Consider the following 18,453-nt stretch of genomic DNA (forward strand, 5'->3'; position numbering starts at 1 on the left):
CAGTCGTTCGGTATCATCGACATAAAAAGTATGTTTTTAATAACAATGCTTATTGTGGCGTTACCTGTTAACTTTATACAATTTAACTAGCATTCTCGGTCTATTACAAAAGTCTTTGAATAGAAAGGAAGCATTCTTTTATAGCATAAACTTATTTTCAACACCTCTTGAGTGAGTATCTCGCAGACGCCCGTTGCAATTGTTATCAAACCGAGTTCAGATCTAACTTTGCTAAGAGAACTGAAAACAGTAAAGGTCCGGCCACACGTAACGAATTATTCGTTCAATCTGACCGAATCCACGAATTTCACAGAATTCACAGATCTATTCTGCCGAATATCATAGATTCGTCTGAGCTGTGCATGCACACCGAATTCGTTACCGAAACGCGTTTAATTGGCTAACCAATTTTTTTAGCGAGCACGATTCTATTAGCTTTGACAAGTGATATAGTCCAAGACCCGTACGACGACACACAATAAAAGTATCACCGCGATATGACTTGATACATACGATGCAATTGCCTATATGCGCTAGAGATAGCGACTGTTTTTGCGAAGGAGCTTTTGCTGCATAAAAAGAAATTATTATTATTGAAAAAGAAATAATTCATAACTTCTAAAATATCTAAAAGAAAATTCTGGATACACGATGAGAAGTTCCTGTCATGGTGAACCAACGAGAGAGAACCAACAATAGCGCATATAGGCCGTTGCATCGTATGTATCAAGTCATATCGCGGTCATACTTTTATTGTGGGTCGTCGTACGTGTCTTGGACTATACCACTTGCCAAAGCTACTAGAACCGTGCTCGCTAAAAAAATTGGTTAGCCAATTAAAAGCGTTTCGTTAACGAATTCGGTGTGCATGCACAGCTCAGACGAATCTATGATATTCGGCAGAATAAATCTGTGAATTCTGTGAAATTCGTGGATTCGGTCAGATTGAACGAACAATTCGTTACGTGTGGCCGGACCTTTAGCCATAGCGAGTAATTCGCCAGTCTGTCTATACTGAATAGACATTCTTTAGTATTGTTGAGCATTTTAGGCGGACATTCCGAAATTTATTAAAATTTTAAGTTTGTTCAAAATATTTACATTTGCAAACGTTAAAATATATCTCCATCAATCGCAGCATTCAACGTAAACACGTTGTCTCGAATAACTGATGGTATAGATTTTGTAATTAAAAAGTTTTTGGAATGTTCTTAGTAGAAGTTGTCATCTAGTTTCGTGCTTTAGGATTATCTTGAAACAAAGATTAAAACAATTGTGAAGCATCATTAGCAAATGGTATTTAGACACAATACCTTTGATGTTGAACACTAAGCGTAGAATTAGCAGGCATTTCTAAAGTGACTAATGGTGGCTTTGGTATTATGATGCGCACCACTAGCTCTAGATATGCCTTGTATCACCTAGGGTACTTTGGTTTGAACATATTGCTCAAAAGGTCACAGGTGGTTTATGTAAGCATTCTGATGTTTTAATAAGTCATGTGTGCCCAGGATTCTAGCAGGTTTTTAAGGAGATTTTTGCTAGCTAGAGGGACTTCATTTAGTTTGTAGTCATACCATAGTGAACATGATGCTTAATTATATTTGTGTTCGTTCTTTGAGCGGTTGTAACACAGGAATCTAGAATTAGTGCCCAACCAGCAAGTGCCCAACATACATCTTTTCGACATACATCTGCTCAGATGAACAGCACCCAATGGACAAATCCTCGATTAGGACATTTGCTGGTTGTTTTTGCTCCAATTTTTTTCTTTGTGGTAGACATTAACAAGATATAATAAAACAGAAATAAAAACAAAAGGATAGCGTTTTTATTTATTAATAAACAGTTAAACAATTAATTGAATATAGTTGGTAAAACAGTTCAGGCACTACTCCGAAGATACCATCACAAAACTACTCACTCAAAGATTGCAAGAGTTGTAGATCCTTTTGGTTGAAAACAAAAGCATACAGTTCTTACCAGGTCTACTGCCATATAGCAAAGTGCCAATCCATCTCATTGATTTTTAATGAACTCCATGGGTGCTTAAAAGTGTTCTTGAAGGTACAGTAGTTTTTATTATTGAACTACAAAAATCAGTCATGTATATGTAAATATTCAGGCAGTTCACTTTACTACTGGAGTTTCTTTATAGTTCAGTTAGTCTTACTGTTCCAGACAATGTCCTCATAGGGCAGTAGTTCTATTAGTTACTGTTCATTCCAGCAGATGTCTGTTGGAAAGATGCCCATTAGGCATTTGACCGTCGGACACTTGTGAATTAGGCTCTTGTTTTGTTACCATAATGTACGGAGGCTCTGTAATATAGGGCAAAGACCTTGCTTATCAACTTTAGTACCCTTACGATTGGGCTGTTTACCATCAATCATCGGTTTTACTTACGTATTCATATTCAGCGTGATGGGAAGTGGAGCCAGCCAGCAATCACCCAACTCATCACAAATTGTTGTCACATCATACCCGCAAACTGGGCAAACGCCTTATTATCGAGAATCGTTGCCCCCTTCTTTTTCCAACTATGCCGACACATCTAGAAGAGTGCCTGCTACTACACCTGCCAACCAGTTATCATACCCTGGATTTCAGCCTCCATATCAAAACAGCCATTTTTCACATTCACCGGTAACACCTCAATATACCTCTGGTATGCCTGCTCCATCATTAGAACAATCTCCCCCACCATCACCTCACCTTCCACCCTCAACAGCATCTCAACAGCATCGAGAAAGATATTCCACAAGTTCCGAGGAAGGTAATCAATATAGGCATATTGGTATGTTGTTGAATGACTTAATGTCAACTTTGCTCTCGAACTTTTTGTTGCTACTGGTTGGCCTTTTGGTCAGACGGTGTGTTGGTAGCAGTTGACTTTGTTAGCAACATTTCTAGCATATCATTTACAGTCTATTCTACTTGTGCTAGACAGAAAACAATAAGTTGAACTCTCTCTGCAGGTAAGATAGATGACCATGTTTAATTCGTAAACTCATAGTTGTCTTCTCTGCTAGGGTATGGAGAGCAAGACTACGACTTAAAAGAGATGACCTGGCCTATGCAGTCCTGTGATCTGCTACTCACAGATAAAGACTTGAGAGAAGGGGATGACTTTATTCAAGAGATGGAAGAGAAGAGAGTCGTATGTTATTTTTTGTTGCGCTGACATAGACTTGCTGCTGTATCTTCACTGTCATTGGTTATTGAAGGAGTAGCCATGTTTTAGATGTACGAGTCAATACAGACTGAGCTCTTGTCCAGACTGAAGACTTCGAATCCAGTAAACCTTGCAGAAATGCTGGAAATGTATGACATGATCACGGAACTCTGCGAGCTTAGTCATTTTCTCCATTCCGATACTGGTGATGAACTGGTGAGTGTTTTTTATCATGGTTTTATTACATATATACTGCTTCAGGTCTTGGTGGAGTTAAATTCTAGATTATTATATAAATTTTAGAGGTTGTACTCTAGTTTTGGCTGACAAAAATTTGATTTATCTCACAAATGACTGAACATACGCTGCTCTTAGATTTTTATCATGATCTAATCGTTTTGAAACATTATTCTATCTATTGTGTTTAAGGGAATTGAGTTCCTGCCTGCTGAAGACTCAGAAGAGGATACCTACATCTTGGAACAGCTGGAATCACTTACTAAAAGACATCATAAGGTATCGCTTGTTATTCTTGTCCTAAAAGCTAGCTTGTTTGCCAAAAAAGTTAAGCACACCAACTGAACAAGCTTATTAAGAGCTAAGTATGGCGCCTTACAGTGCCTCGCCTTGCGCGTTCACAACTCGAGTTGTACAACTCGAGTTGCCGTGTTGTACAACTCGGCCTGGGTTTTTGATGAACTCGAGTTGCGTTACGCAAAACTAACACGGGTTCGTAAAGAAAGCAAAGTGAGTAATTGGGGTGTCTCATTTACAGAAATTTAATAATAATAATTTAAATATGTATACATATTTAAATTATATATATATTGGCGAGATTTGCGCATATTCATTTCTATAAATTTAAAGAGACAAAAACAATTGTAGAATGTAAAAAGCAAACTAAAAACAATCTATATGAGAACCGAGCAGCAAAATTTTTTTTCCCAAACAGGTTTACATACGGCAGTAAAATTTGGGCTCATGATTGGCTTTAGTAATTGAGTTTTAGTAATCAAAACCTACATCATTACATTGAAAGTCAATAGTTATAATTAGAGAGGAACACAAAATTCCAAAATTTTATTCAAAATGGCTTTAATTAATGAGTTCTAAGTGAGCGCCTCTTACGTTTAAACAGCACTTTTTGAATGATAACATCAGTTTTGCTACGTTATTTAGAATTTTGTGTTCCTTTCTAATTATAACTATTGATTTCTAATGTAAGTTTTGGTTACTAAAACTCAATTACTAACGCCAATCATGAGCCAAAATTTTACTGCCGTATGTAAACCTGTTTGGGAAAAAGAAATTCGCAGCCAGCCGGGCAACTTCTTTTTCATTTGAAAAAAGGGTCATCTCTCTAGAATCTGACAAGAAACTGAATGAACACCGAAAATGAACATAGAAATTATTTCAACGGCGTTTAATGAAGCACCAAATTAAATTCCGTATATAGAAAATATAGCTAGAGAAAATAAAATGATGAGATGTTCTCAAGCCGAGTTGTTGAACTCGAGTTGCTGTTGAAAGAACTCGGCTTGGGTTTTGATGAACTCGAGTTGTGCAACTCGAGTTGTACAACTCGAGTTATATTTACAAACTCGAGTTGTACAACTCGAGTTCTGCAACTCGAGTTGTACAACTCGAGTTGCAAACTCGGCACAGTATAATTCCAATAATTCGCTATTAGTTCTAGTTTTACAGTACACACATAGTTTAATTTCTATTAGCTAACGGGTGCCTCTTGATGTACCATTGTTAATATAACCATATCTACGGTTATGCTACCGTAATACCAATATATTGCACCTTACTTTTGAAAAGTCGTGTTGCGCGTTCACAACTCGAGTTGTGCAACTCGAGTTGATCAACTCGAGTTGCAAACATGCAAGGCGAGGCACTGTAAGGCGCCATAGCTAAGACTAGGCACTCAGACTAAACCCAAAGCTCAGACAAGACACTCAGATTAGGAGTTAAGACTAGGCACAAGGACTAAGCGCAAAGGCTTTTTACGCAGAATAATCTTTGTCACTATTGCAATGTTTTTCACTTTATACTTTCCAATAGAGAATGTGAATTTCTAGTATGTAGTTATATCCCCATTGGTAATTTTGTGCTGCTTGGCTATATACTGCTCCTGAGACTTCCTGCAATGAGTGGTGCATTGGGTAAATATATGACCAGAGCACTCTTCTTCTACTTCTAAGCACACTTCACCTCGAACAAAGAGAAAGCAGCTGATTCCCAGGGTCTCCCAGAACAGATCACGTATATGTAAGGCATTCGTTTGTTCTCGGTACAAACTGCTGATCCTCTCTAGGCACCAGTAAAATCTGTAATAACAAGGCATGTTAGTTTGAGTTGCTGCACATGGCTAAATTGTTTGATCGATAGTTTCAACTGCGGTCGTTCCCTACGATGCATACGCTCTCATGTTTGTACTACTCATAGCAACATTGTGCTGCTGCAAAATTAGAAATTGTCGCCTTATGGTTAAAAACTCTCACCATATTCTAGAAACGTGCTAAGGTTTCTACTAAGCTACGGCAACACTCAATAGTTTTGGTCAGCTATGCCAGCGAATAGGCTCAAGTTGTATAATGCCAGTGTTTACGCATTTTTCCTTTTCTGTATAAAATGATTACTGCAAGATGGAAGATCATTTGGTAAATTTTAAATCTTTAAACCTTAAAAAATTTAGACTTCATTGTTTCTATTGCAGTAATAAATACTATTCAGGTAGTAGTGCGATAAACAAGCATATTAACTACACTGAATTAATTTTGTGTAAGGCAAACGCATGTAAGTTTTCTGCCAACCAGTCACATGTTTGGCTACAATAAAACGGGCTGGCAGCAAACTACGCGTAAGCTGCACTAGTCCATCAAGTTATCTACATTGACTAGATGATGGCTAAAGGCGTGCTTACTGTTGGTCACAATGACAGTGCGACTCTACTATAATGTTATTGTTGTTTGTGTAGCCATATATTGTTTCCTTAGCATAGATGTATAGATTACAGCTATCATGTTCTCTGCAGCAGATGTCTGCAGGATCCTCCCCTAGCTGTTGAAACTCTCCTTCCTGAGACCCTTTTCCACAGTAATTTGTACCTGGGAAGTCCAAACATAATTTTTTTTAAATCACTTTTTCTCTGAAAATTCTCTGCTGAATTCATATAATAAGGGTCAGAGAAGACTCTGTCAATTAAATCATATTCCACAGAGTTCATTTTAGTATTTGTGTATTTTAGTATTGGTAATAAAAAATTGAGCCAAGTCCTGTTTGATCCTGTGTGCTACAAGTACATAAGGTGTAAGAATGTTGTATACTAACCTATCCACATCTAGCAAGAGAGAGATGATTTCTCATGGTATTATTAGCGCTCCTACTTGATAAAACATTTGCATAGAAATAGTTTTGACCCAAGACACTCTTGTGACCTTGATAAATGGTGATCACCAAGTATTAATGTACTAAGATGTAAGTCAGCGCTGCTCGATTATGACAGCATCATGTTTTCATTCTCAAAAGGGATAAGCATTAAAATAGTTTAATTGTTAGTGCATTAAGACACAGTTGTAGCGCTAACAGCAGTTCAGAAGAGAGTACAAGACTACATTTAACTATAACATATAATCTGTTATCATGTTAACATGATAACATATAAACTGTTATCATGAAATTTTAGCAGAAGAGAAGTGACGGTGAAGTTTACCCTTTAGTCAAAAGTCATTAATCAAAAATTCGTTTGAAATGTTTTTTACATTTGTTTAAAAGAGGGCATCAAACTAAAGAAAATTACACTAAGTGTCGGCTTTCTAGATAAATAAAACCTTGTTACAAAAGTTTACAAAAACTGAGGTATAGTGAATAATATCAGTAATCTAGCAAATCTGGAATAGAGTTTTTTACACACCAAAGATTATGGGCACGTGCATTAGAAAAAGTTAGGAAGTGTAGATTTGCAAGCATTTAGGTATTAGTGCTAGTTATTCGTGCATTTTCATACACCATAATTGGCGACATGGCTTCTTCGCAGAGCTTTGGATTGTTCGGGAAAATTAACTTAATAAAAAGAGTTTCAGCTTAAACCAAGTTAATCACTTTTAAAGCTTGTCTTCTACTGTATTATATATTGAAATTTATTTAAAGGGGAAAAGTACTAATGTTGAAACAAAAATTGGATGTCATAATTATGATTTTTTTACAATATACATGTACGTATATGCACTAGAGTTGTCTACTCTTATTGTAACTAATCAATGCATAGTATAATTTCTACTGAATAAACATTTTTCACATGGATTACAATAGCAAAAAAAATTGCTAAATAAATTTGTTTCAGTACGACAAACAGTCTTTCATCACCTAACTTTACTGAGTTATAAGAATTTTGAGGAAATGTCAGATTTATAATTTGTTGGAGTAGCCTGCCCATTGCTTTTATGTAATGTGACATAGATTCAAGTCTCATGCAAGTGAGTAGATTTTTTACCAGGATATATCGCTAGTTGTCTTTTGGTTCTTTGCCTTTGGAAAGGTTTATCTGCAGCAATTTGAGGTAACGAATTGAAGCATTGAAAAGATAATTGTTGGAAGAGGTAAGCGATCTCCTGATCCTCTCCTTGTACTGTGCCGTTGGTGCTGTGATGATGCAGAGCTGCTGTCTTCCTTTTACCGCATCTGTCCCAGCTATGTTCAATCTGCTGGTGGCTCAACGGACTCCTATGTGTTATGAGTATGTAACACGGAGAGTTGTGAATCACTGCTGCCGAAATAAGTGTTGCCAAGTCCTGTGCTGCCTTTCCTCGTGCTTCCTTTACACAAATATCTGGCATAGCTCTTGTGAAACCAGCTAATATTACCCCTACAAAATAACTAAGTGATAAATTCATAGTCACTTCTTCCTTCCAAGCAAGTGCTCTCCTATTGCAGTGTTGTCTATACAGAGACGTGTAACTGTGTTCGGTATAGGTATGTCTGGTATGCTGAGCCTTTGGAGCTTGCTTTGTTTCTGTGAAGACATTCACAGGCTTTATTCAATGTTTACAACTTTTAATACTAAAACTTCAGTTTGCTATGTTGTTGCTATTTTCAAAGTAATCTCGCTGTTCCACATATGAGTGGCATTGGGGGATAACTTCTGACAATTACAGGTTTTCAACTTATTTCAATTTACGTGATATGAACAATTGTATAAAACCACTAACAATTATAATGAAAATATCATAGCTAGCTCCCTGAACAATGTTCCACCTAATATCCATTTAGTTAACAGAAAAAGGTATTTTAAACAGTACGTATCAATCCATTTATTTGATCTGTTGCCCTTTTTTGATCTGTATGGTTCTTGTAGGGCGTAATTGAAAAGCCATTTATGTTTGAAATAGAAGTATTGCCGATAAAATAATATATATCTATATGTTCTATTAAATCAAATCAAAGTTTCTTTAGAGCTGTGTCTATATGTAGCGGTGTGACAATATTGGAACTCTCTGCCGTGTCAATCATCGCACTAAATTGCTGTTTGCATTTCGACTGGCAGTTTTACTGGGTTTTACTGGAATACATAATTATGAATGGTGCCTTTCTGCAAATTATTACCATTAAAGGTAGATGTCTGTGATAGTAAAAGCTTGTTAGTCAGGTTAACCATCTTCTGAAAAACTAGCTCTGGAAACCTTAATAGTAGATTATTATGCAGCATCAGAAGTTGTTTTCTGTACCACCTACAGTATCTTGACCATAGTCATTATTGCCTGTCATACTCACAGTGATAGATGTTTCTAATACTTACCAAACCTACAGTGGTAACTCCGTGTACCATCTTCCTCCCCACTGTTTCAGTTACCGCCGCTTTTTGCGCTTCCTTTTATCTGTTATCAAGCTCAACGTGTCATTTCCAGGAGCTGAAGGACAGCGATAAGCGGTGCGCTGATCAGTTGCTCGAAGGGCGCGGCAGCAATATGACAGAACAAAAGTTGGACAGCATATTAGAGGAGCATATAACGCTGAGGAGTTACATGAGAACACGACAAACAAGAGAACAGATAGCCGCTTACAACCAGGTTAATAAGTTTGCAGGCACATGTCTGCGTGCCAAGTTTTAACCATGGTTATTTTACAGAATTTTGTAAAGAATATATTGTTTAATTTAGTCTGTACTAAACCTTTTTGTTTCTTTATCTGGTTGAAATCAGGGTATTGTGTAGATTTACCTTAAAACATGGTACAGTTATTTCACCTGTTAGAGCGCCCTTTAGCACTTTAGACTGTTAGCACAGTTTAGTGTGGTAAAAAGTGAAACAAGAGACTAATAGGCCTAAAACATTTCGGTAAAATTGGAATATTGATATCTGATCTGATAGACTGATATCTAATTTTAGCCTTTGTATGTATTGGAATGCTGCTTGTCATGTAATATGTGACTAGTACACCTGTAGGTGCTGTGTGTATCACAGTTCATATAATATATTATAGTACAGTACTGGTGACTAGTACACCTGTAGGTGCTGTGTGTATCACAGTTCATATAATATATTATAGTACAGTACTGGTGACTAGTACACCTGTAAGTGCTGTGTGTATCACAGTTCATATAATATATTATAGTACAGTACTGGTGACTAGTACACCTGTAGGTGCTGTGTGTATCACAGTTCATATAATATATTATAGTACAGTACTGGTGACTAGTACACCTGTAGGTGCTGTGTGTATCACAGTTCATATAATATATTATAGTACAGTACTGGTGACTAGTACACCTGTAGGTGCTGTGTGTATCACAGTTCATATAATATATTATAGTACAGTACTGGTGACTAGTACACCTGTAGGTGCTGTGTGTATCACAGTTCATATAATATATTATAGTACAGTACTGGTGACTAGTACACCTGTAGGTGCTGTGTGTATCACAGTTCATATAATATATTATAGTACAGTACTGGTGACTAGTACACCTGTAGGTGCTGTGTGTATCACAGTTCATATAATATATTATAGTACAGTACTGGTGACTAGTACACCTGTAAGCGCTGTGTGTAATATCGTTTATACTATATACTGTAGAAATTTTCATCAATTCAAGAAAATCCATCTGCGTTCAGCAAGGTTAGAAAAACACAAGCAAGCACTGAGGATTCGCAACCAGTTACATCAGTTGCCGCACATCCTATAGTAAATCGTCTCCCTCCAATCTCCCAAAGCAAGTTGAGAACGATTGGAGCGACTAGGGGGCGTACTCAAGTGGTTGACCAACATGGCCATGTTGTAAATTCTGCATCTACATCCAAACCAACTGACGCCAGCATCACATTAACTAGTTACGATACCGTTAGAGATGTTCCCGATATCAGACATAACCTAGGACAGGCCGGCGATATTAACACAGCATCTATATGGAGCAGAATTCCATCTGAAGATGAGGCTGGAGGGCAGGAGGATGTGGCTCCACCTCATACAAATCAACTGATCCCAACTACACTGCCCTCTTCTGCTGCTGCCAATGCAGAAAACCGGCTCAGCGACTCTCCTGAGCTGACTCTGCAGCAGACTGACCTAAATAGAACAGGTGTAATTTCTGGAACAGTGGCGAGCAGAATATCACAATTTGCGTTAGCCCCTGAGGAGCCGTACTACAGCAGTCACTCTGAGTCAGCTGAGGCTGTGTCAGAGTTGAAGATAGATGACAATGACGAATTAGAAGAGGAGGACGAAGACCTGGTGGGGCACTACCGACGCAGATTAGGCAAGTAAAGATTGATTTAATTCTGGCACTTATCCACATATTAAATTCAAAATTATAAGTTGGCCAGCTTCCAGCATGGCAATAGCTAGCTTACAAAAAGCTTTGTGTCGCTTGTCAAGCAGTATGTTTGCTTAATCAAGTGGTTAACACATTTGTGCTGAGTCATGCATTGGGTAACAGAGACTGAGTAGATTGTACTCAGTCTCTTACTCGCTCGACTTGGGTTCGGTTGATAGAAAGGCAAGAGTGGATAACTACGTTAGAACTGGTACAGCTTGATTAACATGTTAGTATAGCTGTTTTCCTCATTGGTCGCCATCTACTCCTTTGGACGTTATCATCTCTGAATATTAGCAAATTAGAGATACATGTAGCTGCTATTGTCAAGAAAGTCAATACTAACGTCATGTGTACTGTCTGACTTTTGGTTGACAGTGTAGTACTTTTTATTTCATATCAACAGTTGAAAATAATCGAAACAGTTTGCAATCTGTTAAACATTGAACTGTTTTAACAGCATTAACAGTTCATATGGTGATGTATTTCATTCTTTAGGCGCAGCTGTTCAACATATTTTTGTTTCATACGTTAGGTGGAGGAAACACAGAGGTTTCTAGTGATACTACAAGTGTCACTTTATCAGACAGAGCTGGATCACCGTTTCAGAGGTCTAGTGACACAGAAAGTGATCATGATTTTGACAATGGTAATAAGACATTGGTAAGGACAACAGCATTAAATTGAAACAAGGTTCTTTAGTATATATACAGTGTATGCTTGCAGCTGCACATTTTCTAAAATAACTCTCTTTGTTTTCTCAGTGAGAGATTTGAATAGTTTTGTTAAAAAGTTTAATAATACATAACGATTGTTCTGTTGACACTGAAAGGAATGTTCTAGACTATCTAATGGTCATTGGTTTAAATAAAAACTCACGGATTGTTTATAGTCTGCTACCCTGGGGAAAAAGTTTAAAAAGTTCTGGAGGCCTTTTTCAAGAGGGTCTAAATTTAGGTCTAATTTAGCATAGGAGCAATTGTGGTTGGATGCCCTATTTAAGACAACAGATTTTTAGGTGGCTCAAATCACTGCTTTACTGATCACAAGTTGGCACTCTAAGTACTGAGCCACAGCTGCTCCCTTGTTCATCACTTTAAATATTCTAACTGAAAAGCATTCAGAGGTCACAATTGTCCACATTACAAGTAGGCGTCACTGTTTGCTGTAGATGGCGAGCGCAAAGCTGAAACAGGAAGTATCTAAGGCTATATGGGAGAACCAAGATGAAATCAACCCTCAAACTTTTCATGAGCTGATCTCCATGTGGCAAGACAAGCAGAAGGATATTGCAGAAAAAGGAGATTATTCCGGTACAACTCCGACTGGCCGAGATATGTGGAAAAAGGTCAAGGAGAAAATACTTCATGCTGGTGTAGTAAGTAAATAATATTTACCATTACAAGCCTTGTTTTAAGTTGTTAAATGATTGTTTCACTTGTTAAAGTTTGGAGTTATCTAAACACGACACAGTACAATTAGTCAAAATCTGAATAAGTCCCATATTGCTGAAACGGTAAGGCAGTCAAATGTCGACTACGATCACCTCTACATATGATTTTTTGACATATAAAGTCAAATTTGAGCGCATATGAAATTATTTTCAACATACCATGTCCAAATTTTTTTTACTTATTGCAGTTTTAGAAGCAAAAGCAAACAACTGATAGAAATAAAACATAAGAAAAGCAGAATATATTAAGTAAGCTAATATCAGTTACATTCAGTTTAAGTTAGATTAAGTTGCACCACACATTTCTATCTCTCACTCTACTGTCGAACCCACACATTGCAGAGCCTACACTTCCCTTTTTCTATTTCTAAGAAAAAGTAACAAGTAAAACATAATTGTTCTATTTATCACATTATCGGTTTATTTTTTCGCATACTAGGTATTTAGCTTTTTACATTAATTTTTGTTAGTTTTTTATCCTGCATTTCTTCTAATGCTGTAGGTGGCTAATTTAAAATATTTATTATTGTGGCCTCTTGAACCAATTAAATAAAATACTTCGTACTTTTATAAGAACATTCGTTCCAACATATGACAATTTTGACAAACAGAGCTTATATTGCAATTGATTGACTTTCCACACCAAAGTACTTAATCAATTTGAATGTGCTAATAAACTTGGGACAAATCTTTTTTGGAAATACTTGAATAGTTGAATAGAAAAGGTTTTCTAAACATTTTTATCAACCACAAAATATATACATATATGTGTGATGCATTCTGGGGTTTGTTTCTCATATTCTGGGGTTTGTTGCTCATATTCTGGGGTTTGTTGCTCATATTCTGGGGTTTGTTTCTCATATTCTGGGGTTTGTTTCTCATATTCTGGGGTTTGTTTCTCATATTCTGGGGTTTGTTTCTCATATTCTGGGGTTTGTTTCTCATATTCTGGGGTTTGTTGCTCATATTCTGGGGTTTGTTGCTCATATTCTGGGGTTTGTTGCTCATATTCTGGGGTTTGTTGCTCATATTCTGGGTTTTTTTTCTCATATTCTGGGGTTTGTTTCTCATATTCTGGGGTTTGTTTCTCATATTCTGGGGTTTGTTTCTCATATTCTGGGGTTTGTTGCTCATATTCTGGGGTTTGTTGCTCATATTCTGGGGTTTGTTTCTCATATTCTGGGGTTTGTTTCTCATATTCTGGGGTTTATTTCTCATATTCTGGGGTTTGTTTCTCATATTTAAACAAGTGACATTGTTATCACATTTGCGTCGGAAGAAATACTGCAGTATTTGTCTACACTAAAGTGAACACTTTATCACCAATTATGTCTAAACTTGTTGAATATCCGGCATTGCCCGTGTAATAAAAGATTTTTTCAGAGAGTTTATTTTTATTTAACATATACAACATTTACCATTCTAACTATTAAACTTTATATAATAAGAAAAGTGTTTTGCACAGTTCAAATAAATTTAGAAAAAATAAAACAACTTTAAAAGTGTTTAAATGTAAAATAATTAGCGAGTAATGGCTAGATAGTCTATTCTACTGCCATGAAAAATTATTTGATATCGATACAATTACATGTAATACAAACTGAGAAAACAAAGAAAAATCATGAATGTGTTGCATTAATAATAACAATGAGTAAATAGAAGTGAGAATCTAAAAAGGTTACTGTTGCAGTAGAAGCTATCCATCAACATTTTGGATACAGCAATACTGGTACCTCTCCATACTGGTATAAACATAAAAATGAGAAATCGGTTTTTATTGTTTACAGTTTTTAGCGATTGCCCTCAGGACGAACCAGAAATTGAAGGTGTGTAATGACACATTTGAAATTGAAACAGTACATTTGAAAATGACAAATTAAAAAGAATTGGTGATGCTTACCCTATAAGGCTTTTAAAAAACTTTCAAAATAAAAGCAAGTGCAAAGGTAATATTAAGAATAAAAAGTACATACGTAGCTTGTAACCTGCAATTGCGATAAGGTAGATAAGATAATTACTATCGATAACAGCTTAGCATAGTGGGTAGAATGCCTGCAGACCCAAAAATTCTGAGTTCAAATCCAGTGCAAAGCAGCTTTTTATTGGTAGATTTAAATTGCTATAACTAGACACACGGATGACAGACAAACAACAAACAAACACTGATATATATATATATATATATATATTGTATACATGTACGTATATAGATTGTCTCACAAAGCATATTGCATATTTTCTTGCTTAACTTGAAATAAACATTGCAGCCAGAGTAATAATATGAAGTCAAGTGAACGAATTAATATTTTCACCGCCTTGTATTAAACACTAACGCTGTTTACTTCGAGGAATATATCAGTCAATAGTATATCTGCATCACAATGTAAATTGGAAGATGCATTACTCCTTAGATACATGTTAAGTTACTGTTGCAGTAGAAGCTGTATGTATAGTTGTATGTAATAGTTGAGTAGAGTTACATTACTCCTTAGATACATGTTAAGTTTATAGTATGTAATAGTTGAGTAGAGATACATTACTCCTTAGATACATGTTAAGTTTATAGTATGTAATAGTTGAGTAGAGTTACATTACTCCTTAGATACATGTTAAGTTTATAGTATGTAATAGTTGAGTAGAGTTACATTACTCCTTAGATACATGTTAAGTTTATAGTATATAATAGTTGAGTAGAGTTACATTACTCCTTAGATACATGTTAAGTTTATAGTATGTAATAGCTGAGTAGAGTTACATTACTCCTTAGATACATGTTAAGTTTATAGTATGTAATAGTTGAGTAGAGTTACATTACTCCTTAGATACATGTTAAGTTTATAGAACTCTCAATGCAAGTTTCCACTGAGTTTGCAAGCAGCCACTGAACTCAATAATGCCCTTTTGTATCAATTTACGCAGTATTTTTACATGGTTGTGTATTTTGACAAGCAAACATATGAGTTAAAGGTAAAAATAAGTGTGAATCAACTATCTGCCGATATTATGGAAAAAGAATAATTCAGATGATAGGTATCTTAAATATCACTTTAATTATATGGAGTTTGCAAAAATGTTCTTCAATATTTTTACTGATCGAGCATAATTAATAATCGGTTACTTCAGCGTGTTGAGCTGAGAATATCAACACCTTCGCCATGTCGCCAATCACTCTCACAAGGCTAGTATTCCATAAATTGTGTTACTTTTCAAAAAAAGCTGTCTTTTCAAATAAATATTTTGATTTTCTATTGATGCTTGCTCAGGTACATTAATGTTGATCATTCACATGCAAATAAATCATCCCAAAATCAATGCTCCTGTTCCTTTCTAAATATGACGATGTCTAATATACTTGCACCTTTCCAATCTTGTTCTGTCAGCAATGGTTTGTTGCTACTGTATAGTAAGATGGACAGCACTAGTAAGCCTATATGAGCAATCGTAATGCTATCTGAATGTCAGGTCAAGTAATCATACAGTTTCAATGGAAAAGAACAAATCTGATGTTTATTAAATAGAAATTCTTACTGCTGTTTTTATGCAGTTTTTTGTTTATTTAACTCATAGGTTTTATAGAAATTTTTAGGGCCTTTTAATTTTGTTTGTGTATTGCTATTAATATAGTATTATTAATAGTATATTTTACTTTGAAAATTTAAAGTTAGTGTAATAGAATGGTGCGTGATATCGGTAGGTGTATGAGTTCTGACAGCTAATCTAATAAATGAATATGAAGTATTATGTTATGTAAGAAACTGAATAATGGATTCTTTCTTTAGACCAGAGTGACTCATGATTCAGACTCTGACAGTGAGAATGAAGACAATCCTAACAGGTCAACCAGTTCTAGCAGCCCTATGACTAGTGCTTCAACGAGTGTCTCTAGCAGTATGCAGACGTCACTGACTCGAGGCAACAGCATATCTGTGCAGACAGATGCCGTCAAGTATGGAATGGATGCAGAGACCTTAGTTGATGAGTTTCTTGTTGATGACCAGGAAAAGAAGGTAAATGATCTCCTAAACTCAATAGTGACCTGTTCTTAGTTTTTGGTAAATGTGTGTTTGAATGAAGACATTCATGGAAATTGCTACTATCATGACCTCGGTGAAAATATAAAAGGTGCATGAAGCACTAACGGTGACAATGACACTCACAGTGACAGTCACAGTGACACTCACAGTGACAGTCACAGTGACACTCACACTGACACTCACAGTGACACTCACAATGACAGTGACACACACAATGACAGTGGCATTCACAGTGACTGTGATTTTGTGAGCTTTATCCTTCAGTCATACTGTTGATTTGCAGCCAAGTTGTCATTTTCGCAATCTCTCATATGTTTAAGCTATAATCATGTATTATTCGTTTAAGTTGTAGAATTAGTTCTCTAAGGCGCAAACACTCTGGAACATTCTTCTTAGGTGCATTAGTTACTCATAGTATACACTGTTAAATTTTTTTAGAAAATAAGGAAAAAGGATAGACAACTCCTGAACCAATTGACCAGCAAAGAATTAACTGACGATGAGCTTCGTAGGCTGCTGTCCAGCAACAGGCAGAACATAGAGAAACTGAGAAAGGAAAGGGAACTGAAGAGGCTTGTAGCCTTGAATCTTTTGGATGAGAAGAAAGCTAGAAGGAATCAGGAAGAGGTGAGAATTTCACTCTAGCTTATCTTAAGCCTTCGCGGGTTAACCAGCCAATAATTAGTGATAAGTTTTAACATTTTATAATTGGACACTTGAAAAAGCTACAGTAGGTTGGCTGAAATTGAATATAATTGTAATGGTAACATTAGGAATGGATCTCAGATGAGGAGACCAATCAGAAGTTAGATAAGATTGAAGAAAGGCTCACCAATAAGCTCCTGAAACACCGAGGTAAAGTCAGCGAAAACGATTTAAAAAATTTGTTGAAAGACGCTCGTCAACGGCAAGATGAAATCCTCAGACAGAGAAACATTGAAAAAGTACGACAAAATGAAAGAATGAGAGAAAAACTGCTAGAGAAGAAAAAGGCCAAGGTATGCACTGTTTGTTACTGTTCTTCTAGTTTTAGCCCTATGCCAGTTTTACATAGGTTATTTTTATTAAATTCTTATTTTTTAGGCTAAGCAAGTTGTTCTAGAGCGTCTTCATTTTATCAATATTATGTAAATGTGCTGCAGTATTTCTCATGTGTTGTAGGTTGATGCTGAGAAAGGTGGCAGCGGTGATGAGGAGGTAAGTAGATAGCTACATGCAAGTTATAAATATCAGCATGTTTTATATGGCTATGTAATTGGAGCACTTTATGATATGAGATTGTTTGCTTATACAGCTGTTTGATTTGAAAGACAAGTTCTATAAAGATCTAAAGAGTCAGCTGGCATCTGGTAACTTAAACCAGCAGCAGTTTAGACAACTTATTGATGAGCACCTTTCAAAGATGAGCAGCACCGCAAGCGTAACGACAGCAACAGGCAGCCACAAGGTACGCTCTAGCTGTAGCTCCAGTCCATACCTAACATCATACCTACCATAAATATTTTACAGCAAATCTATAGGCTGGTACCATAAAATTACAGTCACAGATGCTGATGTCTATAAACATGCAGTACTAACTACGCTGTAACCTAGTAAGGTGACAAAATAACAATGGCATGACTTACTCATTGTTGCTAAATGTGTAAAAAAGCTCATGGGCTATTTTAATATCCATATATAGGGGTAAATTTCTGTCATGAAGGAATAGACATGGTAGCCAACGCTTCATTTTGTGGATATTACATAGCGAAGTGTTATGGTTTATGTTAGCCTTCTTTGCTCATCTAGCAGGATATGAAACAGTCCAATGAAGAACTTGCTCAGCTCATCATCAGGCAAGGTGATAAAACTAACAAAGTTATTCAGGATGTGAGGCAGCGTCAGCGACAAAACGCTAGAAAAGAAGTTGAACAGAAACGACTATTGAAGAGAAAAAGCTAAGACTTGAGTAGACACCAGATGATGAAGGAATGTCTTT

At 36.3% G+C, this 18,453-nt stretch overlaps 1 protein-coding gene across 1 annotated transcript; it reads left to right on the forward strand.

Annotated features, from left to right (window-relative positions):
• Positions 1–2,424: 2,424 nt before the first annotated feature.
• Positions 2,425–18,428, forward strand: LOC137390943 (inner centromere protein A-like). Its single transcript, XM_068077256.1, has 14 exons — positions 2,425–2,776; positions 3,033–3,160; positions 3,245–3,391; positions 3,605–3,691; positions 9,085–9,246; positions 10,253–10,931; positions 11,524–11,651; positions 12,160–12,366; positions 16,221–16,448; positions 16,914–17,102; positions 17,249–17,473; positions 17,637–17,672; positions 17,770–17,922; positions 18,264–18,428. Exons 1-14 carry the CDS (start codon positions 2,425–2,427, stop codon positions 18,414–18,416), a joined length of 2,874 nt encoding a protein of 957 aa, XP_067933357.1. The 3' UTR covers positions 18,417–18,428.
• The last annotated feature ends 25 nt before the right edge of the window (positions 18,429–18,453 follow it).

This window comes from Watersipora subatra, chromosome 3, assembly GCF_963576615.1.
Source record: "Watersipora subatra chromosome 3, tzWatSuba1.1, whole genome shotgun sequence".
NCBI classification, from domain to species: domain Eukaryota; kingdom Metazoa; phylum Bryozoa; class Gymnolaemata; order Cheilostomatida; family Watersiporidae; genus Watersipora; species Watersipora subatra.

Excerpts from the sequence above, each read along its gene's own strand:
- LOC137390943 (XM_068077256.1), top strand. The coding sequence starts at position 2,425 with ATGGGAAGTGGAGCCAGCCAGCAATCACCCAACTCATCACAAATTGTT. Across the intron at positions 3,392-3,604 it reads CCGATACTGGTGATGAACTG|GGAATTGAGTTCCTGCCTGC; the intron begins GTGAGTGTTTTT and ends ATTGTGTTTAAG. Across the intron at positions 16,449-16,913 it reads TTGATGACCAGGAAAAGAAG|AAAATAAGGAAAAAGGATAG; the intron begins GTAAATGATCTC and ends AAATTTTTTTAG.